Consider the following 25,321-nt stretch of genomic DNA (forward strand, 5'->3'; position numbering starts at 1 on the left):
TTCAGATTCCACATTCAGATTCCAGATTCCACATTCAGATTCCACATTCAGATTCCACATTCCACATTCAGATTCCACATTCAGATTCCACATTCTACATTCAGATTCCACATTCAGATTCCACATTCCAAATTCCGATTCCACATTCAGATTCCAACTTTTTACATAGGGTTTTTATAAAACTTCACCACAGACCATTACCAGACCACTCAAAATGGCCTGGAACGTGCTCCTAGACACTTTCTGTGGGAAGTATTTTTGACTCCACACTTAGTCAAATTTTCACACAATTTCACTTGTACTCATTTGGCCATAACTTCTGATAGGAAGGTCATAGAGACCTACTTTCAACGGATTTGGAATCAGGAAGAGCCCTTCTTTCAACAGACATATTATGGGCCAAAACTCTACTGCGCATGCGCAGACCAAATCGGCCATAACTCGGGATAGAAACAACATAGAACCAAAATTTCAACGGATTCTGATCCGTCCCCACGCCTAGTATCTTGGTTAAAAATCTTGTGCAGTTGCCCCTCCCCTACCGGACGTTATTCCCAAAAAACCTGTTTTTCCATGTTAAAAAAAGTTTCTCGGAAATGGCTAAAAATTGGTGAGCATGTAGTCCTGGCCAAGGGCTACAACAGGCACTGCTTGGAATTGTGTTGCCCCTCTGCGTTGGGGAGTTACAGAGCTTCAAACTTTTCAAATCGCGATTGCAGTACCCACAATCGCCACCAGGGGGACGAAACTTTTTCGGCCAATGCGCCTGGTCCCAAGGTATCCGAGGATGGTCTCGGTATGAGGTTGCCCCTCTGCGTTCAAAATTTACGTCCAAAAAACCACTTTTGAAAAGTGGGCAGATTGCTCTTAACCTACCCTAACCCTAACCCTAGCCCAGCTTCCACATTCAGATTCCACATTCCACATTCCAATTCCACATTCCACATTCAGATTCCACATTCCACATTCAGATTCCACATTCAGACTCCACATTCAGATTCCAGATTCCACATTCAGATTCCACATTCAGATTCCACATTCCACATTCAGATTCCACATTCAGATTCCACATTCCACATTCAGATTCCACATTCAGATTCCACATTCCACATTCAGATTCCACATTCAGATTCCACATTCAGATTCCAGATTCCACATTCAGATTCCACATTCAGATTCCAGATTCCACATTCAGATTCCACATTCAGATTCCACATTCCACATTCAGATTCCACATTCAGATTCCACATTCTACATTCAGATTCCACATTCAGATTCCACATTCCAAATTCCGATTCCACATTCAGATTCCAACTTTTTACATAGGGTTTTTATAAAACTTCACCACAGACCATTACCAGACCACTCAAAATGGCCTGGAACGTGCTCCTAGACACTTTCTGTGGGAAGTATTTTTGACTCCACACTTAGTCAAATTTTCACACAATTTCACTTGTACTCATTTGGCCATAACTTCTGATAGGAAGGTCATAGAGACCTACTTTCAACGGATTTGGAATCAGGAAGAGCCCTTCTTTCAACAGACATATTATGGGCCAAAACTCTACTGCGCATGCGCAGACCAAATCGGCCATAACTCGGGATAGAAACAACATAGAACCAAAATTTCAACGGATTCTGATCCGTCCCCACGCCTAGTATCTTGGTTAAAAATCTTGTGCAGTTGCCCCTCCCCTACCGGACGTTATTCCCAAAAAACCTGTTTTTCCATGTTAAAAAAAGTTTCTCGGAAATGGCTAAAAATTGGTGAGCATGTAGTCCTGGCCAAGGGCTACAACAGGCACTGCTTGGAATTGTGTTGCCCCTCTGCGTTGGGGAGTTACAGAGCTTCAAACTTTTCAAATCGCGATTGCAGTACCCACAATCGCCACCAGGGGGACGAAACTTTTTCGGCCAATGCGCCTGGTCCCAAGGTATCCGAGGATGGTCTCGGTATGAGGTTGCCCCTCTGCGTTCAAAATTTACGTCCAAAAAACCACTTTTGAAAAGTGGGCAGATTGCTCTTAACCTAACCCTAACCCTAACCCTAACCCTAACCCTAACCCTAACCCTAACCCTAACCCTAACCCTAACCCTAACCCTTCAGCTTAGACCTGGGACAGTCTAGAATACATTGGTCAGAGGACCTCAGTGCTCTGACAGGACTGTGCAGAGAGTTTTACATTTTTAATTTTACATTCCACATTCCACTTCCACATTCCACATTCAGATTCCAACTTTTACATAGGGTTTTTAAAAAACTTCACCACAGACCATTACCAGACCACTCAAAATGGCCTGAAACGTGCTCCTAGACACTTCCTGGGGGAACTTTTTTTTTTGGACTCAACACTTAGAGATATTTTCAATGACGCCCATTCATTCCCATTGGGCCGACGTTTTCGCTTATAACTCCAGAACCGTAGGTCCTAGAGACTTGAAACCAAGTTCGGTCAGACATAATTCGGCAACGTTGAACACACTGGAGTTGTCCCCGAGTCTCTACGACTTACCGTTCCGGAGATATGGCCATTTTAAAGTTTCAAACTAAGATTTCGAATATTTCCCAAGGTTCCACGGGGTCAAACGACACACCATTGGAAAGGTCTGGGGCCAGGGAATCCAAGGAACTTGGTTCCATGATGATAAGGCATTCCTATCCGGAGTTATTGGCAAAAACATTCTTGAGAGGCCTCTCGAAGGACGTATTTATCCCTATAACCTAACCCTAACCCTAACCCTAACCCTAACCCTAACCCTAACCCTAAACCACTTTTGAAAAGTGGGCAGATTGCTCTTAACCTAACCCTAACCCTAACCCTAACCCTAACCCTAACCCCTAACCCCTAACCCTAACCCTAACCCTAACCCTCTAACCCTAACCCTAACCCTAACCCTAACCCTAACCCTAACCCTAACCCTTTCACTTGTACTCATTTGGCCATAACTTCTGATAGGAAGGTCATAGAGACCTACTTTCAACGGATTTGGAATCAGGAAGAGCCCCTCTTTTAACAGACATATTATGGGCCAAAACTCTACTGCGCATGCGCAGACCAAATCGGCCATAACTCGGGATAGAAACAACATAGAACCAAAATTTCAACGGATTCTGATCCGTCCCCACGCCTAGTATCTTGGTTAAAAATCTTGTGCAGTTGCCCCTCCCCTACCCGACGTTATTCCCAAAAAACCTGTTTTTCCATGTTAAAAAAAGTTTCTCGGAAATGGCTAAAAATGGGTGAGCATGTAGTCCTGGCCAAGGGCTACAACAGGCACTGCTTGGAATTGTGTTGCCCCTCTGCGTTGGGGAGTTACGGAGCTTCAAACTTTTCAAATCACGATTGCAGTACCCACAATCGCCACCAGGGGGACGAAACTTTTTCGGCCAATGCGCCTGGTCCCAAGGTATCCGAGGATGGTCTCGGTATGAGGTTGCCCCTCTGCGTTCAAAATTTACGTCCAAAAAAACACTTTTGAAAAGTGGGCAGATTGCTCTTAACCTAACCCTAACCCTAACCCTAACCCTAACCCTAACCCTAGCCCCATTCACACTATAACCAGGCCTAAGCCCCATTCACACTACACACACCGTACCACTGGACTCTTTAACCAGGCCTAAGCCCCATTCACACTATAACCAGGCCCCAGCCCCATTCACACTATAACCAGGCCCCATTCACACTATAACCAGGCCCCAGCCCCATTCACACTATAACCAGGCCTAAGCCCCATTCACAATATAACCAGGCCCCAGCCCCATTCACACTATAACCAGGCCCCAGCCCCATTCACGCTATAACCAGGCCTAAGCCCCATTCACACTACACACCGTACCAGGCCTAAGCCCCATTCACACTATAACCAGGCCCCATTCACACTATAACCAGGCCCCAGCCCCATTCACACTATAAGTTCATAATATTCATGTAGACATTTAGTTTAAGATCTGAGTGGATTCAACTATGTATACATAAATATGAATTATGAATATATATATATTTGTACATTTACGGCCCGACCAAATATTTTATCGGCCGGCCGATTATAGGCGATTGGTTTTCTTTTTCTTATAGAAAATTCCCATTCACACTATAACCAGGCCCAAGCCCCATTCACACTACACAACGTACCAGGCCCAAGCCCCATTCACACTATAACCAGGCCTAAGCCCCATTCACACTACACACACCGTACCACTGGACTCTTTAACCAGGCCCCAGCCCCATTCACACTATAACAAGGCCTAAGCCCCATTCACACTACACACACCGTACCACTGGACTCTTTAACCAGGCCCCAGCCCCATTCAAACTATAACCAGGCCTAAGCCCCATTCACACTATAACCAGGCCCCAGCCCCATTCACACTATAACCAGGCCCCATTCACACTATAACCAGGCCCCAGCCCCATTCACACTATAACCAGGCCCCAGCCCCATTCACACTATACACCGTACCAGGCCTAAGCCCCATTCACACTATAACCAGGCCTAAGCCCCATTCACACTATAACCAGGCCCCAGCCCCATTCACACTATAACCAGGCCCCATTCACACTATAACCAGGCCCCAGCCCCATTCACACTATAACCAGGCCCCAGCCCCATTCACACTATAATCAGGCCCCAGCCCCATTCACACTATAACCAGGCCCCAGCCCCATTCACACTATAACCAGGCCCCAGCCCCATTCACACTATAACCAGGCCCCAGCCCCATTCACACTATACACCGTACCAGGCCTAAGCCCCATTCACACTATAACCAGGCCCCAGCCCCATTCACACTATAACCAGGCCCCATTCACACTATAATCAGGCCCCAGCCCCATTCACACTATAACCAGGCCTAAGCCCCATTCACACTATAACCAGGCCCCAGCCCCATTCACACTATACACCGTACCAGGCCTAAGCCCCATTCACACTATAATCAGGCCCCAGCCCCATTCACACTGTAACCAGGCCTAAGCCCCATTCACACTATAACCAGGCCCCAGCCCCATTCACACTATAACCAGGCCTAAGCCCCATTCACACTATAACCAGGCCCCAGCCCCATTCACACTATACACCGTACCAGGCCTAAGCCCCATTCACACTATAACCAGGCCCCATTCACACTATAACCAGGCCCCAGCCCCATTCACACTGTAACCAGGCCCCAGCCCCATTCACAATATAACCAGGCCCCAGCCCCAACCGTACCGAACTGTACTGAACCGTACCAAACCGTACCGAACCGTACCGAACCGTACTGAACCGTACCGAACCGTGCCGAACCGTACCGAACCGTACCGAACCGTACTGTGCCAATGTGTGGAAACAAAACTAAAGTGAGACTGCAGTCAGCCCATGTTGGTCCTCACTATCTGTCCCATTGTCCCAACACTCTCCTTGTTTGATCGTCTGTTCAAGTGTTTTCAAAACAACATTTAGTCATTAAGTGTTCTTTATATACTGTATGGAATGGTGAAGCCCACTGAGGCAAATGTCTATTTGTGATATTGGGCTGTAGAAAATAAAACTGATTTGATTTTGATTTTTTCAGGTTAGCATTAGCAAGCCATTAAGGACTTTCTTAATCACTGTTCTCCTGGTCGCTCCGTCTGTTGAAATGTTCTCATAATAATGAGACAAACTTTAGCCACAACAGCATGTACCTCAGCAGCTAGAAGTCATCTAGTAATTAAGTTTTCAGGTATTCAAGCCATAAAGACTTTTTTAATCAACCCTTCATGTATTAAATATATTAGATATTCATTGTAATGTTGTGGTATGAAATACGATTAAAATTATTATTATTAATAATTTTTCATTTTTCTCTTTTCCCTTCTCCTGTCCCGACCCACAGTGTACGCCATAGAGATCAACCGTAAGTATCTCACTCTGACAAACCTTTAAACTGTAAAGATAATGATAAAGGTTCTTTAATTACTGTTTATCACATGATACAAAAAACCACATTCAAAGTGCACTGCCTAAGAACTCTGCTCAAAAATATAAATGCTGCTCTCTCTCAACATATATCAATCTCTCTCTCTCTCTCTCTCTCTCTGTACTACTAATTTAATGTCTCTCTCTCTCCCTCCCTATCGCCCTCCCTCCCTGCCTCTCTCTCTCTCCCTCCCTCCCTCTCTCTCTCCCCCCTGTCTCTCTCTCTGCCTGTCTCTCTCTCAGCTCCGTGTGGTGATAATCTTTACGATGAGGATGGAAAGAAGCTTCCTCCCTGTATTCCCGGAGCCGGTCTCACTCCAGCCATCATGGCCTGTTACCTGCTAGTGGCTAATATACTGCTGGTTAACCTGCTGATCGCTGTGTTCAAGTAAGACAGACAGACAGACAGACAGACAGGCAGACAGACAGACAGACAGGCAGGCAGGCAGGCAGGCAGGCAGGCAGACAGACAGACAGACAGACAGACACACACACACACACACATTTGCAGACATTAACACCCAGGCCTCTGACAGTTGGGGTGGTAGGATAGCCTAGAGGAAAGGTGCCCGACCAGTAACAATGAGGTTGCTTGTTCGATCCCCGGCACTGGACAGGAGGGTGCTTTTTTTTTTTTTTTTTTTTTTTAAGTCTTTATTGAACATGGTTAAAAAAATAATACAAACTAAAATAAAACAATTGAGCAGTAAAAAAGGAAATAAATAAATTAAAAACAAACAAATGGGGTCCTCAGGATCCTAAGCAACAAATACATAACTCAAATAACATGGTTCATGTTCAAAAGGGAAGAAGTTAAGAAAAACTTTTCTGGTCCTACCCCCTCTTATTTTTTATAATTGTTTACAAAAAAAATAAAGGTTCAGTTTGAATCAGTCAGTGTCTATGATGTTTGGCTCGTGGGTTAAAACAAATCAAAACTTTTCGACTATGACCCTGGAGTGGAATGACTGTGTCAACCCACTTCAACTGCCCAGTCGTCGGATGAAGCAGGGGGTGTCACCGAGATAGCTCAAACTACCTAACCCTTTATATAGGGTTTTTAAAAAACTTTAATACAGACCATTACCAAACGACTCAAAATGGCCTGAAACGTGCTCCTAGACACTTTCTGGGGGAACTTTATTTTTTGGACTCGGCACTTGGTAAAATGTTCAACCTTTTTTACATAGGGGGTCAATGGCAGCTATATGAAGGAAGTGAGCTAGAACTCCAAAACTTCGCACACATGTCTAGGGGGCCTGGGGCACCTCCCACACCAAAGGCCGTCCCTATGCCCATCTCCCTCGTCGAGTGGCACAACTTTGAAATTTTCAAATTCAATTTTCTATACCAAAACAAGCCGCCAGGGGGCCAAGATTTTGCACAGACGTAGCCCTCATCCATACCCACCACCCCATATGCTTCAAATTCCCACACCCCTCTCCCTGTTCCCATGGCAGCACTTTGAAATGTTGTCCCATGTTAAAAAAAGTTGCCACTAGGGGCGCCAAATTTCTCAGGCATGTAGAGGGGGCCCAGGGCTACCACGGGCACTATCCAGAATTCCTATGCCCCTCTGTTTCTTTGAATGGCAGCACTTCAAAGTTTTCAAATCAAGATTGCAGTACCCAAACAAGCCACCAGTGGCGCCACATTTCGTGAGCAGGTCTGCTGGGGCCAGACCTATCCGAGGGTGGTCTCGGAATTCCCATGCCCCTCTGTTTGCCTGAGCTAGGTCCAAAAAACAACTTTTGAAAAGTGGTAAGTAGCCCTAACCCTAACCCTAACCCTAACCCTAACCCCTAACCCTATAACATTGGTTGTGTGTGTTACCAGTAAACTCTGAAATTATAAACAATCACACATATATTGCAACCCTTTAAACGAACAGTGTGAATCCTGTTTTCACATTAACTTTCAAGTATAATACAGTTTTTTATAGCCGCTCTGGCACTGTTATTTCCTCTACATAGCAAAGTCATCACAGCATTACCTTAGTGTGAATTCCTCCAGCCTCTCATATAACCAAACCAAAAACTTCGGCCTCTAGTAGTTGGAAAAAACATTTATTTTCAGCGTCGGGCCGACGCATCATTCTGATCCATATCATCCTCCTCCCGGTGCTGAGACGTGGTCTCTGCGGCCGTAGGAAACAGCTGGCGTCGGCTGGTCGCTCCGGTCCTCTCGCCCGTCTCCTTTCTTAGGAACTGCTCGGCCTCTTGTGCTGAAGAAAATGCGCGTTGCTCGCCATTGAACGTCATCCTTAAGGTGGCCGGGTAGATCAGGAAACCTGGGATACCTCTGTCGTGGAGCTCCTTCATCACCCCGGCATATGCTTTACGTCGCTCGTTGGTGAACGCGCTGTAGTCCGCGTAGAATCGTATTGTCTTCCCCGCGTCTTGGATGGGCGCCTTTTTCCTTGCTTCACGAGCTCCTTGAAGGCAACGGCATCATTTCCTTCTCTCTTGGCCGCAATCCCCGTTATCCTCACGTTGTTTCTCCGATCAGTGCAGCTATTTTAAAGCGCATTTTCTCCAAGTCAGAGCTATTGTTCGTCACCTCCCGTTTCAGGAATCTGGTGTCAGCCTGCACACGTTCAACTTTACCAACAAGTCCCTTGACTGCTTCCGTATGTGCCTCCATATTTTGACGTAGCTTATCCACGGAGCTTTTCATCTCTTCCATAGCGCAGTGTACTGCCCGCTTTACAATTGCCTCGAGAGCATCTTGTTGTTTAGCTAACGCTGGCTCGATGGCTTCTCTAACGGTGTTAGCTTCTGCGGACGTGTTTTCCGTTTGTTTACGCTTCAGCGGTGGATTTTTCAGCGGCGTGCCACTTTGTATTTTGTTCCACAACATGTCTGCTAATTTCACTGACTCGCAAAGTGCTAGTGCTGGGTATAAAACCTGACTTATTTGGTAAAATGAGGGATAGTTCGTGAGAGCCTTAGAGTCCTCCGACCATTGCGCTTGCAGGTCACTTCCGGTCCTCGTGTGACTTATCCTGCACATTATTTTAGTCTGTTCTGAGTCTGAAGTGTTTCCAGACAACACAATTAGTTTTACCTTGGGCGGCAGTGGCGAAGTGGGTAGGAAGATTGCCTCTGGAGTGCAGGGTCGGAGGTTCGATTCCCCGCCTACCCGCCACATGTCGAAGTGTCCCTGGGCAAGACACTGAACCCCAAATTGCTCCCGATGGTTCAGAGAGCGCCTTGCATGGCAGCTACTGCCATCGGTGTATGAGTGGGTGAATGTGGTAAGATATGTAAAGCGCTTTGGGGCTGAGAAAATCGGCTAGAAAAGCGCTATATAAGTCAAGTCCATTTACCATTTACCTTTAACTTGTATCCTTGCATACTAAATATGTCCCCTAGCATACTTAACTTGTGCCCTTGCATACTTGTATCCTTGCATACTGAACTTGTATCATTTCATACTAAATATGTGCCCTTGCATACTTAACTTGTGCCCTTGCATACTTGTATCCTTGCATACTTAACTTGTATCCTTGCATACTTAACTTGTGCCCTTGCATACTTGTATCATTGCATACTTAACTTGTATCCTTGCATACTAAGTATGTGCCCTTGCATACTAGATATGTGCCCTTGCACACTTAACTTGTGCCCTTGCATGCTAGATATGTGCCCTTGCACACTTAACTTGTGCCCTTGCATGCTAGATATGTGCCCTTGCATACTTAACTTGTGCCCTTGCATACTTGTATCCTTGCATATTTAACTTGTGCCCTTGCATACTAAATGTGTGCCCTTGCCTACTAAATATGTGCCCTTGCATACTTGTACCCTTGCATACTTAACGTGTATCCTTGCATACTTAACTTGTATCCTTGCATACTAAGTATGTGCCCTTGCATACTTAACTTGTATCCTTGCATACTAAATATGTGCCCTTGCATACTTGTACCCTTGCATACTTAACTTGTATCCTTGCATACTAAATATGTGCCCTTGCATACTTAACTTGTATCCGTGCATACTAAGTATGTGCCCTTGCATACTTGTATCATTGCATACTTAACTTGTATCCTTGAGTATGTGCCCTTGCATACTTAAATGGTATCCTTAAGTATGTGCCCTTGCATACTTAACTTGTGCCCTTGCATACTAGATATGTGCCCTTGCACACTTAACTTGTGCCCTTGCATGCTACATGTGTGCCCTTGCATACTTGTATCCTTGCACACTGAACTTGTATCCTTGCATACTAAATATGTGCCCCTTATCTACATTTTAAACTTTAATTTAAGATTCTGATTTGATGAATCTTTATTGATAACTCAGAACATGACACTCAGACAAACTCAATCATACTGTCTCACATTTGTTTAATTTTCCAGACAAATTTCATGTCATCAAATAAGACACACACACACACACACACACACTGCTGCTCCAAGGGTTAGGGTTAGGGTTAGGGTTAGAATGTGCTGTTGTTTGTGTGTCTGTGTGTGAGTGAGTGAGTGAGTGAGTGAGTGAGTGAGTGAGTGAGTGAGTGAGTGAGTGAGTGAGTGAGTGAGTGAGTGAGTGAGTGAGTGAGTGAGTGAGTGAGTGAGTGATGCCACATTGTATCTGTGTGAAGTCATATTGTGATGTGACGTCCTGCAGGCTGTGGAGCAGACAGACCAGGAGGTGAGCCGTCCATTCAAGATTCAACAAAGTTTAAAGTTTCAATGTGCACTTGCATACTAGACTTGCCTACTAAACTTGCATACTAAACGTGTGCCCTTGTATAATAATCTTGTTCCCTTGCATATTTAATGTGTACCCTTGCATACTATTTTTTCACCCAAAACGAATACTTGCATTCTAAATGTGTGCCCTTGCATACTTAACTTGTGCCTTTGCATACTTAACTTTTGCCCTTGCATACTTGTATCCTTGCATACTAAATATGTGCCCTTGCATACTAAATATGTGCCCTTGCATACTTAACTTGTGCCCTTGCATACCAAATATGTGCCCTTGCATACTTAACTTGTGCCCTTGCATACTAAACATGTGCCCTTGCACACTTAACTTGTGCCCTTGCATACTTGTATCCTTGCATACTTAACTTGTATCCTTGCATACTAAATATGTGCCCTTGCATACTTAACTTGTGCCCTTGCAAGTACAGAGTTGAAATGAGGAGACAGAGTGAGAGAGAGAGAGTGGGGATGACCTGCAGTAAAGGTCCACGGGTCGGATTTGAACCCGCGACCACTGCAACGAAGGCCGGAGCCAATATGGTACACTCTCTATCCACTACACCACTGGAGCGCCCCTTATCTATATTTTAAACTTTAATTTAAGATTCTGATTTGATGAATCTTTATTGATAACTAAAGTGTCGATGATTGCGGCCCCGGGTTCCTCCCGGGGCTACGCCTGTCTGAGGGTCGCTTTGACATCAATCGGAGACGCTCGCGTCTTCCGCGGCTGGGGCTGTCGCAGGCACTAGCTGCCTTCGTCCCCCTAAGTGCAGACCATGGGATGCCCGGTGCGGTGTGTGGGTCTGACGTGTTCCCTTTCCACTACCTCCCCTTTGGCGCTCTCCCTCCTCTCTCCCCCCATTCCCTTCGGGGAAGGGGCGCCCGTCGGGCCCGCATGAGTCGGGCGCGGCTGCCGGTGGACCTCTGGTACTCCGTGCTGACCGCGCTATGCGTGCGCAAGCTTCGACGGTGTCGCTTTAGCGGGGGATTTGGGGCTGGGTAGCCACTGGGGTTTGGGTGGGATCGGGCGCGTCGGCCCCATCCGTGGGGAGCCACGACCTCAAATTTGTGACTCGAGTCAGACTCGAGTCAAGTCATGTGACTCGAGTCCCCCATGTCTGCTTATTTCATCATCCCTTTTTTACCCTTTTGTACTCATTGCCACATTTGAACTTGCACAACATGCACCTCTAGACTCCTGAAGCATTTATATTCATGTGCTGTAAAATAACTGAACTGTAGCTGCAGCCTTCACAGCTAAGTGATATTACTCTGTGAATATAGTGCAATACAATGTTACCAGTTCACTTATGTGTGATTGGGTCTACTTATTTATTTTGTGCTTTAATCTCACACTTCATTTCTCCGGTACACTGAGAAGAGTTGCTATAGTTTCCCTTATACATATCTGCAAAGACAATAAATGGAAACTGAGTCAAACTCCCGACCCACTAGGGGTTGAGCGCGCGCGAAAACTCACTATCAGGATTGTTTCTACACAAGATAGAGAACTGGAACATATCGATACAATTCTCAAAATAATGTGTTAGATATTTTAAAAAATTCAACACCAAAAATGTCTGTAGTTGAAGAATGACCTTCACATTATTCAGATGGTTTTCTAAATCTGAAACAACACTTTTCAGATATCTATGGTTCTATCTAGTGACATATATCTATGCTTCTATCACTGAATCTTCAGCAGATTCTTCCGGTTCTAATCATATTATTGAGCCATTTAGACTCACGGTGTGGGAGTTACAGGCAGTCTGAGGGGAAGTTATGGATGAGTTGAACAGCTGGGATAGCTGACCTGCCCATTAAATGACTATTGACAGTTTTAAAACATTGTTTATGACGTAACTTTATATGTAAGGTATGTCCTTACATATAAAGGACATACAGATAGACAGATACATATAAAGGACACGTGTCCCACAGGACACGTGTCCTTTAGCTCGTGTCCTGTGGGAATGAGCTCGAGCCTTTTCCTCTGTGCAGCCAAGAACAAAGTAACATAGAAATCATCTTTCTTTCGTTTAATTTCCTCTTGTTGACCTCCGCCATGCTACCTGTCGTTCTCCACTGATGACGTGACGTCACCACGTCACGCTCGTGTTGTGTTCAATGACCCTGACCGTGGCCCGGAAACACAGACTCCCGCACGTCGTATTCCGCAGAGTGTCTGTATCAATGCGCATAAAGATTAGATCTGCTCAGTAGCTGGCAGATTATCTGAATTAAGCTTAACCAAACACTGATTAAAACACTAAATGGATTATAATGTACATAGCAGCATTTAGTTGATTTTCTCTTATACAGTACATCAACACATTCCTACTGCTGGCAGCAGCTGCCGGAGCAGTGAAAGGTTCAGTGTCTTGCTCATGGGCACTTCCACAGGACGAGGGGAGGCGGGAGATCGAATCTGACGTCACTACCTTACTAATATGAAAAGGCTGAATATAGGCCAGTTGTATTTTAGAACAATCAAAATGTTTTTACTTGGTCTATGGGTAAAAGAAAATTCGAAGTCACATTATCTTTGACGGTACAAAATAATATAAAATATAAAATGGCCTTCATGAAAAAACATTAAAACAATGTTTATAATAATCAAGTTTAATTTATTTCACACCTTTCTGCTTTACCTGAGGATGCTGCTATGGCTGAGGGTTAGGGTTAACCCATATCAGTGACACGTTCAAATCAGCTGGTTACAACGTGTGTGTGTGGGAGGGGGGTGTAAAGGCTGTCATGTTGGTACAAACACACACACACACACACACACACACACCACATGGTTTCACCTGACAGACAGATAGGACAGACTTTAATATGAAACCCTTCAGGAGCCAGAGAACAGTAAACTGATCAGTTATATATTGTTTTCCACATTCTATTCATGCCCCTGATGTTCATCATTTACAGTCTGTCTGTCTGTCTGTCTGTCTGTCTGTCTGTCTGTCTGTCTGTCTGTCTGTCTGTCTGTCTGTCTGTCTGTCTGTCTCTCCGTCGATGCAGCAAATCTGGACCAATCAGCAGTGAGCAGAGCTGCACCATGTGACCTTTATCTCTCTCTCTCTCTCTCTCTCTCTCTCTCTCTCTCTCTCTCTCTCTCTCTATCTATCTATCTATCTCTCTATCAATTCAATTCAATTCAAATTGGTTTTATTGGCATGAAAGTTACAGTATTGTACAATATTGCCAAAGCACCTCATCAAATTATAATACTATAAGTAAAAATATTCATCATATAAGAATATATCATAACATATCACTCTATGTCTATCTCTGTCTCTCTCTCTCTCTCTCTCTCTCTCTCTCTCTCTCTCTCTCTCTCCCATTAAACCCAGAGCAGCGATGACTGTCTAATCTAGAAACGGTTTGAATCTGACAACAGGAAATTCATTATTAATAGTTTCCTGTTGCATCTCTGTGTGATTATGAAATATTACATTAACCTCTGTTCAGGTTCCATTAGGGTTAGCCCATCTCGTCTGGACTCTAACCCTTCCATTAGGGTTAGCCCATCTCGTCTGGACTCTAACCCTTCCATTAGGGTTAGCCCATCTCGTCTGGACCCTAACCCTTCCATTAGGGTTAGCCCATCTCGTCTGGACCCTAACCCTTCCATTAGGGTTAGCCCATCTCGTCTGGACCCTAACCCTTCCATTAGGGTTAGCCCATCTCGTCTGGACCCTAACCCTTCCATTAAGAATAGTTTTAACTGCAGAAGTGTTTAATAAAACAACTGTAGCATCTGAAAGAGGAACGGTAACCGTAGCAACTGATAGTGGTAACCATGGATACAGTCACAGCAGAATATTTTCCCATTAAAAGGTTTTCCGGAGGTTTCATCTTGTAAAGCTGTTTGGCCTAATGGGTTAGGGTTAACCCTAACCCTAACCCTCTGGTCTAACCCTCTAACCCTGTTAGGAGAAAAACTATCAATGTCTCACTATCGGCTCTGATATGGAAGCTTGTATTGACTCTGTATACGTTCCGTAATTATTAATAATGCGCAAATTGATTGCACAAATAAAACACGCCTGGTGTGCAAAGGCCTTTGGGGTTAAAGGGTTAGGGCTTATGGAACCTGGGTTAGGGTCAGGAGAAAACAGAAAATAGTGAAGACAGATTGACTGGTTTTGGATTTCTTTATAAAACATTTGGCACAGTTGAGTTTTACATTCGGCCTTCAGACAGACAGACAGACAGACAGACAGACACACAGACAGACAGACACACAGACACAGACAGACAGACAGACAGACAGACAGACAGACAGACAGACAGACACACAGACACACAGACACAGACAGACAGACAGACAGACAGACAGCTGGTCATCACTTTAACATGTTTCTGTCTCTCGTTACATCTTCAGAAGCTATGAACTAAACAGAGGATGGTTGCCATGGTTACAGCATGCAGTTAAAGTGAGCTAGTGTCAAAGGTCACAATGACTGTCAGTCGCCATGGTGACGCTGTTTAAATTCAGACCTCTCTCTCTCTCTCTTTATTTTATTGAGTTTTACCATTATCAATTAATGTTTATCAATACCAGTATTTTATATTAAACAACAGGTGTGTGTTTATCAATAAAAAAAAATTATCCGAAAAATCAATTGTGTTTTCAAAAAACAAAAATAAAACAAATAATTTGCCAACTTTTGTATGTGCAAAAGTTTGTGAACCCTGAGCTGCATTGTTTAAATGGAGCAGGTAAACACAATCAGGTGGGCCAAATTGAGTGATGAAATGGACCAATGTAATGAGAGATCTTCCCCCCCCCTCAGGCCCTTAGCCCCCTCCCTCCCCCCCTCAGCCCCCACCCTCAGGCCAGACCGCCCCTTAGCCCCCCACATCAGGCCCTTAGCCCCCCCCCCCTCAGGCCAGACCGCCCCCTAGTCCCCCCTCAGGCCCTTAGCCCCCCCCCTAGTCCCCCCTCAGGCCCTTAGCCCCCCCCCCCCCCCCTCAGGCCAGACCGCCCCCTAGTCCCCCCCCAGGCCCTTAGCCCCCCCCCCTCAGGCCCTTAGCCCCCCCCCCCTCTCAGGCCAGACCGGCCTCACGACACATCTGGTAGAACAGCGTCTGCTGGCGGAGCAGCTGGTCGGGAGAATCCATCTCTGCTATCGAGCCGCGGTCCATCACCATCACCCTGACGACAGACAATACATTAGACCAATCAGAGGACAGACAATACATGACATCATTAGTGTTAGACCAATCAGAGGACAGACAATACATGACATCATTAGTGTCAGATATAATAATAATATATATGAATATGAATTCACTGCTTCGCTTAGTGTTCGTCTCATGTGTGAAAGCCCCTGAGCCCCTGTGTACCTGTTGTAATAAATATAACAGGGTTAGATGGGTTAGATGGGTTACATGGGTTACATGGGTTACATGGGTTAGATGGACTGCGATGTTTTTAATCGTTTGACGCGGGTTGCTTTTGACCGCCTCGGGAGACAATAGATTGTCATGGGGCGGATAAAAGCAATCTATGCAATTTGCGTTTTAACTGTTTTTAACTGTTTTTAACAGTTTTTAAACTGTTTTAATCATTTTTCCCTGCCTGGCGGTCAGCTCTGTGGCATCGCTGTTGGCGTCTGTGTTTCGATGCCCGGCGTCGGTGCTCCTCTGGCCGGTCCTAGCTCTGGGTGTGCCGATGGCGGCGCCGGATGCGTCGCGCCCTTTGTGCTTGGCGCCTCTGGCCTTGCCTCATGGGCTGGGCATGGCCGGTCCGGCGGGCCCAAGTGGGCTGTATGGGCCGCCCCTCCGGGGGTTTCGGCTGTGGTTGCTCCTCGTGGCAGCGGTGCATTTGGCTATTTCCCTATTCTATAGTGTCTATTCTCTATCTTTGGCCCCGGTCCTCCTCGGGACTAGTGCCGCACTGGGGCGTGCTCTCTGGGGGCGGGGTGCTGGGGGGCAGGCTCTGGGTCTGGGGGGCTGGCGCCGATTGTGTGTCGGCGGGGAACGGTAGAGTGTAAATCAATGTAATTTAATGTTAATTGTGTTCATATTGTTTAACATTGTTATAGCGTTATTATTAACAGCCTGAGGAGCTGTCTCGGTTTGTCTGGGCCTGAGTACCGGCTGTCCTCCCACTGAAAATTGTCCTGCCGACGCTAATTGCATAACTGATACCATTTCTCTGACATTTGTTCTCCTCTGTCTATCTTCCATGATTGGCTGAGCGATGCCCCGGGGGTTCTCTCCCTCTGTCTACCAAGCACTCTCCATGCTACTCGACTGACTCCGAGTTCTGTGCGGAATCAGCTGTCCTAGGAACGGATGCTCCCCGCCTGCTATTGCCTCACATCAGCACTGATTCACCGTCCATCAGGATAGTACTCTTTCTACTCGCTTGCTTGTTCAATCTTTAAATTCATTTTTGCTTTGCTCACTGGTTGCCTGTCTGTCCTCTTCCAGTTTTCCCTGGTCGTGACGAGACGGTGTGGATCTGGTACCCCTCCGGTAACATCTGAGAATGGACCATCAACGCGAAAGATGTTGCAGTGGTTAAGGATGCCACCTGGAGACGTGGGATGTAATCCCGGCGCTGGAAACCTTAGTTTTCCCTGGTGGAGACGAGACGGTGTGGATCCTCTGGCAGCATCTGAAGTCTTCCTGCATCCACACTATTCGCACTTTACTTAGTATTACCATGTAATCACCTGGTCAATGATCAAATTCCTTCGTGATTTTCTCTACTTATGACATATATTGCAGTATGTCCGTCCTGGGAGAGGGATCCCTTACTCTGTCAACTCTCCCTGAGATTTCTTCAATTTTTTTTTATTCCCGGTAAAGGGTTTTAACTGGGAGTTTTTTCTCAGCCGAGCTAAGGGTGTAAGGGCAGGGTGTCATATTGTATCATATTGTATCATATATCATATTGTATGAAATGTAAAGCCCACTGAGACAAATGTATTTGTGATTTTGGGCAATACAAATAAAACTGATTTGATTTGATTTGATGGACCCTGTGTATATATATATAATGGGGTTAGTGGGTTAGGGGGTTAGAGGGTTAGGGGGTTAGAGGGTTAGAGGGTTAGGGGGTTAGAGGGTTAGAGGGTTAGAGGGTTAGAGGGTTAGGGGGTTAGGGGGTTAGGGGGTTAGAGGGTTAGGGGGTGAGAGGGTTAGAGGGTTAGGGGGTTAGGGGGTTAGAGGGTTAGAGGGTTAGAGGGTTAGATGGTTAGAGGGTTAGGGGGTTAGAGGGTGAGAGGGTTAGAGGGTTAGGGGGTTAGAGGGACAAGGGGTTAGAGGGTTAGAGGGTTAGGGTTAGAGGGCTAGGGGCTGAAGGGTTAGAGGGTTAGATGGTTAGAGGGTTAGGGGGTTAGAGGGTTAGGGGGTTAGATGGTTAGAGGGTTAGATGGTTAGAGGGTTAGGGGGTGAGAGGGTTAGAGGGTTAGGGGGTTAGGGGGTTAGAGGGTTAGATGGGCTGTGTGTACCTGTTGTAGTCCAGGATGGTGTCCAGCCGGTGGGCGATGGTGAGGATGGTGCAGTCGGTAAACATGGAGCGGATTGTGGACTGGATCAGCTGGTCTGTCCTCAGGTCCACGGCTGCTGTCGCCTCATCCAGGACCAGGATCCGGGTCTTTCTGAGCAGAGCCCGAGCCAAGCACAACAGCTGCCTCTGGCCCAGACTGAGAGAGAGAGAGAGAGAGAGAGAGAGAGAGGCTAGTTTATACTGTACCAGAGAGAGAGAGAGAGAGGTTAGAGATGATCTTGCGGGCTCTGCGTAGTCTCCATTTGCGGTAGAGTGATTCAAGGGATGGTAGGGGTGAGCCAATCATTTTAATATGTTTGGATTGGGTGAGGGTTAAGGGTTGTACCTTGTTAACCATGGACATCGCTGGTTAAGGATGGGGAGGGGATGGAGTAGGGTTAAGGTAGGGTTAGGGTAGATTAAAGGTAAATTAAGAGTAGGGAGCTTTGGGCCCCGTGCCCGAGCTCATTTGCATACTAAAGTCTAGAACGTTTGGCTAGTGTGACCACGCCATCCGTATTCCAGCACGGAACAGCCCCTTGGCCACGGCACACTTGGGAAAGGTGTGCCGTGGCCAAAGTACAGATGCTAATGAGATGGCACGCGCACAAGCAAGCGCACAGGCGGCGTTCCTGACGTGAATTTATTAAGGATGCATTGTCCGTTAACGTCCGCTGCCTTTCTAGTCGGCACCAGAATTGCCCACCACTTGGACTTGTAGCTACATAAAATGTGTGAGAATTAACGTGTGTGTAGGCCTAAGTGTGGGCTAATAAAAGAGGGAGAGAGCTAAATAGGTGAGCGCAGAAAGCAAAGCAAAATGGTTTTCGTGTTTACTCACGTTCGTCAGATGATTTTTTTCTTTTTCCTCCCATCAGCTGTCATAATACTGCCTTTACGCATGGCGGTGGAGACGCACCCAAAACAACACACCGCGGCCCGGTGATAAGGAAACAGTAGCCTACACTAAGGTTTAACAAGAAACTTTATAAAGACACTTAAAAAAACGATCTCTGCCCATACATAAAGTTCTGACTTGGATTTGATGGAGCGATGTGTGTGTGAATAAAACCATCCGGTACGTATGGTCTGATGACGGAACATTATATTAATAATAAACAGTGTGTTGCACAAATATGAGACTGTCCATCGCGACCTATTACGTCAAGGCTACATTTAAAAAAAAAAATAGATTAAGGATTCTCGTTGCTCTAATTTGGAAGTGGAATATTTGATGCAAATTTGGCCGGATGAAAATATTCACAAACAGTCGTATAGCCTACAAGTAGACTACGCTCCAAATCCTAAACGCGCACGGTGACGTAGGCAAGGTGCAATCGTGCCCAGGCCACGAGCAGTGTGAGCACGGGCCAGCGGGGGGAGTGGGGAGGGGGGGAATCGTGCTGAATCTTCCTGCAGCACGGAACAGGCAAACGGCCCTAGTGTGAGTGCACCCTTAGAGGGTTAAGGGTTAGGGTGGTACCTGAGGTTCTCTCCTCCCTCGTAACACTGGTGGTTGAGTTTCCCGGGTAACGCGGAGACGAAGCCGGTGAGGTGAGCGAGGTCCAGCGCTCGCCACAGCTCGGCGTCAGAACACGAGTCAAACGGGTCGAGGTTCATCCGGAGGGAACCCGAGAACACCACTGGGTCCTAAAGGGGGAGGGGTTAGAACAGGACTATTATCATTATTATTCTGACCCATATTCATTAGAGGGTTAGAGGGTTAGAGGGTGAGAGGGTTAGGGGGTAAGAGGGTGAGAGGGTTAGAGGGTTAAAGGGCGAGAGGGTTAAAGGGTGAGAGGGTTAGAGGGTTAGAGGGTTAGGGGGTGAAAGGGTTAGAGGGTTAAAGGGTGAGAGGGTTAAAGGGTGAGAGGGTGAGAGGGTTAGAGGGTTAGAGGCAGTGTTAATTTCGTAGACTAAGACTATGACGAAAAATATTCGTCTACGAACCTTTTTCACGGACGTAAACTAAATAAAAACTAAATAAAAAGGCAGATGTGATGACGAAGACTGAGACTAATTTAACTGACACTATAGTCTACGAATAGGAACTAGACGAAACTGTTAGGGCGGGACGAATGGAGAAGAGATCCACTCAGAACTACTTTTTGTGGGACAAGTTGGGAAGAAATCCAATCAGTGCAAAGCAGCGAATGCAACCCTGTGTCGGTGAAAATCGACGGGAGACCGCGCAGGTGTGAGCGGGTGGAGTGAGCCGCTGTGCTGAAAAACTCTGCGGTATGATGGACAAAAATGATAGTCAGGGATATCCTGCCCGTTAACGATGTCTAGGGGAACGGCTAAGTTCCGCGATCTGTTTGTAGTAGGCTCTGTCTCGAGTTTGAATACACAGAGCCATGTGAAACTGCCGCCTCCGTCCGTTAGTTTCTGTTTTTAAGTTACAATCAACTCCGACGCATGGACAGCGTTCAATTAAAACCTCTAATTGTATTATCTAAAAGGCTTTGATGCAAAAGAAGTCCGAACACACACAGCGGCAGCAGTGTTGCTTAAAGGAAGGCGCAGTTGCTCAAATTTATCAGCACCTCAACTGCGTGCTGCTGCTGCTGCCCAGGGGTGGCCTTAACAATCTCGGGGCCCGTTTCAAGACCTAGTGTGGGGCCCCCCACTTTTTTAAAATATTTTCTTTATTTTATTTTATTTTATTTTATAAATAATGCTTGTGCATGCTCCCCGCAAAAAGAAAACAGATTGTGGAATCCAGTTGGTTCATAGACAGATCATGAGATAATGGGCCCCCGGGCAAAGGCTCTTAAAGCCCCCCTCCCCCCTATCCAGTCAGGTAAACTGATTTTATGTGAGATTATTACTAATGAAATAGAATACATGTTTTGTATTACAACCATTAAATCTGTGTCTGTATTGCATATTCAAACCTTAATACCATTCAATGAAGAAAAACACTTAGTCGACGAAGTCCGCTGTAGATTTAGTCAAACTAAAATCTGCTTATATTTAGTAGACTAGACTAGACTAAGACTAAAATATTTTAGATGACTAGAATAGGACTAAGACTAAATGGTGTGATATTCAAAAGACTAAGACTAACGGCCCCCACACACATCCTACTTCTACTGCGCGTCTACCTTGCGTCTGCGTCTGACTTTTTGTCACAGACTGTGAAATCAACGTAGAGCGAGCACACATCCAACCTCAGACGCACTGCTGAGGCGCGTCGGAGGCACGTCTGCAGCGACGCTCCCCTTCACCTCAGGAGGCTCGCCTATTTTTTTTCTGAGAGCAGCGCGTCTCTCTCGCGTCTCTGTGCTTTAACTGATAGAGAAATACTCTGCTGACAGCAGCATTCACTCTAGTTACACGTTTACCCGGTGTGTTTATTTCAAAATAAAACATCCCTCAGTCGTATACGCGAATAATCCCTTTATTTCACGATTTAATTGTGCAATCAAAATCCGAGGGATTTAAAACCTAATTTTCAATTAGTTCTGGCATTTCATTTTTGTATAAATGACACATATAGAGATCCAATATAGTGAAGAAATAAAAAAGATCATGATGAGCGCAACAGTTTTCCGTTGCTATATCTGTGTCTATGGCCTTCTTCTTCCCCGACCACACCCCCCTCTCTCTCTCCCGTATAAATCAGTAAAGTGATTTTTGAAATACTCTGCTGAGAGTCATATTGACTTCATACTGGCAGCTTTCGCTGTAGTTTCACTATTTCCTGGTGTGTCCCCTTCAAAATAAAACTTCCAACAAGCGAAAATATGGCAAAAAAAAAAAAAAATGGCAATGGGGCGCACGGATTACTGTCCAGACTCAATATAAATGCATGTTATCTATGCATCATAGATGACATGAAAGAACTTCATTTTTAATGGGAATTATCTATGAAAACTCTATGTAGAAAGATAGGGCTTTTAGAAGCAGCGCTGCAGCAGCAGCAGCAGCTGCTGAGACGTTGCATGTGTGTCCGAGAAAAGTCCGAGAGAGGCAGCAGTAAGGTAACGCGACGCGCTCCAGAGGTAGACGCAGGATGTGTGTGGAGGCCGTAAGACTAAATCAGAATTTGCTGCCAAAATTAACACTGGTTAGAGGGTTAGAGGGTGAGAGGGTTAGAGGGTTAGAGGGTTAGGGGGTGAAAGGGTTAGAGGGTTAAAGGGTGAGAGGGTTAAAGGGTGAGAGGGTTAGAGGGTTAGGGGGTGAAAGGGTTAGAGGGTTAGAGGGTTAGGGGGTGAAAGGGTTAGAGGGTTAGGGGGTGAGAGGGTGAAAGGGTTAGAGGGTTAGAGGGTGAGAGGGTTAAAGGGTTAGGGGGTGAAAGGGTTAGAGGGTTAGGGGGTGAGAGGGTGAGAAGGTTGAAGGGTGAGAGGGTGAGAGGGTGAGAGGGTTTGGCAGTCGGCGACCTGAGGGATGATGGTGATTCTGGAGCGCAGGTCGTGGAGGCCGATCGTAGAGATGTCGATCCCGTCGATGATGATTTGTCCTTTTGCAGCTTCCAGGATCCGGAAGATCCCCAGCGCCAGAGAGGACTTCCCCGCACCCGTCCGCCCAACGATGCCCACCTGAACACGGGGAGTAGAGTCAGGGTAGGCCTACTGTGTGTCTATATACTGGGTTAGGGTTAGGGTTAGGGTAGGCCTACTGTGTGTCTATATACTGGGTTAGGGTTAGGGTAGGCCTACTGTGTGTCTATATACTGGGTTAGGGTTAGGGTAGGCCTACTGTGTGTCTATATACTGGGTTAGGGTCAGGGTCAGGGTAGGCCTGCTGTGTGTCTATATACTGGGTTAGGGTTAGTGTAGGCCTACTGTACTGCCTATATACTGGGTTAGGGTTAGGGTAGGCCTGCTGTACTGTCTATATACTGGAGTAGGGTTAGAGTCAGGGTAGGCCAACTGTGTGTCTATATACTGGGTTAGGGTTAGGGTAGGCCTACTGTGTGTCTATATACTGGGTTAGGGTTAGGGTAGGCCTACTGTGTGTCTATATACTGGGTTAGGGTAGGCCTGCTGTGTGTCTATATACTGGGTTAGGGTTAGGGTAGGCCTACTGTACTGCCTATATACTGGGTTAGGGTAGGCCTACTGTGTGTCTATATACTGGGTTAGGGTTAGGGTTAGGGTAGGCCTACTGTGTGTCTATATACTGGGTTAGGGTTAGGGTAGGCCTACTGTGTGTCTATATACTGGGTTAGGGTTAGGGTAGGCCTACTGTGCTGCCTATATACTGGGTTAGGGTTAGGGTAGGCCTACTGTGTGTCTATATACTGGGTTAGGGTTAGGGTAGGCCTACTGTGTGTCTATATACTGGGTTAGGGATAGGGTAGGCCTACTGTGTGTCTATATACTGGGTTAGGGTAGGCCTACTGTACTGCCTATATACTGGGTTAGGGTAGGCCTACTGTGTGTCTATATACTGGGTTAGGGTAGGCCTACTGTGTGTCTATATACTGGGTTAGGGTAGGCCTACTGTACTGTCTATATACTGGGTTAGGGTTAGGGTAGGCCTACTGTGTGTATATATACTGGGTTAGGGTTAGGGTAGGCCTACTGTACTGTCTATATACTGGGTTAGGGTTAGGGTAGGCCTACTGTGTGTATATATACTGGGTTAGGGTTAGGGTAGGCCTACTGTACTGCCTATATAACCCTATATGGACCACAGCACAACACGGGGTTAGGTTAATACGGAACAGGAGTTCTACAGTTCATTCCTGAGTGTTGGTTTATAATTGGTTTTTTCCATATTTTGCTCATGATGGAACAGTGCTTCTGACCTTTTCTCTGTCCTTGATGTGTATGGAGATGTCGTTCAGCGCCCAGTCCAAACCCTTCCTGTACTGAAGTCCGTAGTCTTCAAAGGAGATGTCTCCGGTGGAGGGCCAGGCCGCGGGCAGCACGCCGCCCTCGCTGTCCCAAGCCGCCTGGGGCACAACCACAACAACACAGCCATCAACTCACTGTTAGGAAGCAGGGTCTGGGTTTTAAAGATGATTTTTTGGGCATTTTGCTTTATTAGACAGTGTGCAGAGACAGATATGAAATGTGTCAGAGAGGGGAATGACATGCAGAGAACGACCCGGGCTGGATTCTAACCCGGGTCTGCTGTGAAGAGGACTGAGACTCTATGGAGGGCGGAGGGGGGGGGGGGGGGGGTGAGAGGGAGGGGGGCAGGGGGAGGGGGAGGGGGGAGGGGGGGAGGGGCCGACCTCTTTGGGCGTGTTCTCGTACTCCTTCACTCGCTCCACAGACACAATGTTGTTCTCCACGTCGGTCCACGAGCGAACGATCCAGCTCAGGATCCCAGTCACCTGCGCACGCACACACACACACACACACACACACACACACACACACACACACAGCATGTCACAGTCATAGTAAAAGGCCACAGGGAGGGTATGTAGATGGATAGATGAATGGACAGGCAGACGGACGGACGGACGGACGGACAGACGGACAGACGGACAGACAGACGGACAGACAGACAGACAGACAGACAGACAGACAGACAGACAGACAGACAGACAGACAGACAGACAGACAGAGGAAGGGTGTGCGACCTGCAGTGAGTGGGACACAGCCAGGCCCACGATGCCCGGGCTCAGCTCATGCCGACCACGAACTGAAAACATGGCGGCCGCCAGAACCAGCAGGTTCCCCAGAAACTCCAGATTGACGGCGAGCCACCTGACACACAGACACAAGAAACTGCATCAGGGCAAAGAGACACTGAACCCTAAATGTCTCCTGATAGTTAGCTTGCACCCTGCGTGGTAGCTGCTGCTGCTATCGGTGTATGAATGTGTGTGTGAATGGTAACGTGGGAATGGGAACAGGTCTCCCTTGATAAAGAGTCTCCGGTCTCAATGGGATTTACCTGTAGAAATGAAGGTTAAAATGTTTTAAATAACTAAAGCAGGTGAACCTGGTGGCGACGAAGCGAGGGAAGTAGGCCTCCTGGTTCCTGTCGATGTGAGCGTCCGCCTGCAGCAGGAAACGCTCCTCCTCTCCGAAGGCCCGGATCACGCTGGCGCCCGCCAGAGACTCGTTGAAGTGGCTGTAGATCGGAGAGCGACTCACCGCCTCCAGACGCCGCAGCTGGCAGGACGAAGCCACGTAGAAACTCTGCAACGCAACACACACACTTACTGACAGCATCTCCATTTACTGTTG

At 46.6% G+C, this 25,321-nt stretch overlaps 1 protein-coding gene across 1 annotated transcript in view; it reads right to left on the reverse strand.

The window, feature by feature from the left end:
• Nucleotides 1–15,709: 15,709 nt before the first annotated feature.
• LOC307270514 (multidrug resistance-associated protein 1-like) overlaps nt 15,710–25,321 on the reverse strand; it is a gene marked incomplete at both ends in the record, with an annotated part of 42,965 nt that continues 33,353 nt past the window's right edge. The window contains 8 exons of the mRNA XM_080054395.1: nt 15,710–15,818; nt 18,127–18,321; nt 19,648–19,814; nt 22,550–22,708; nt 23,923–24,069; nt 24,355–24,456; nt 24,709–24,835; nt 25,074–25,273. Coding sequence (XP_079910521.1) covers nt 15,710–15,818; nt 18,127–18,321; nt 19,648–19,814; nt 22,550–22,708; nt 23,923–24,069; nt 24,355–24,456; nt 24,709–24,835; nt 25,074–25,273 — 1,206 coding nt within the window. The remainder of the gene's footprint in view (nt 15,819–18,126; nt 18,322–19,647; nt 19,815–22,549; nt 22,709–23,922; nt 24,070–24,354; nt 24,457–24,708; nt 24,836–25,073; nt 25,274–25,321) is intronic.

The sequence above is a fragment of the Ammodytes marinus genome (genome assembly GCF_949987685.1).
Source record: "Ammodytes marinus genome assembly, contig: scaffold_45, whole genome shotgun sequence".
Lineage (NCBI taxonomy): Eukaryota > Metazoa > Chordata > Actinopteri > Uranoscopiformes > Ammodytidae > Ammodytes > Ammodytes marinus.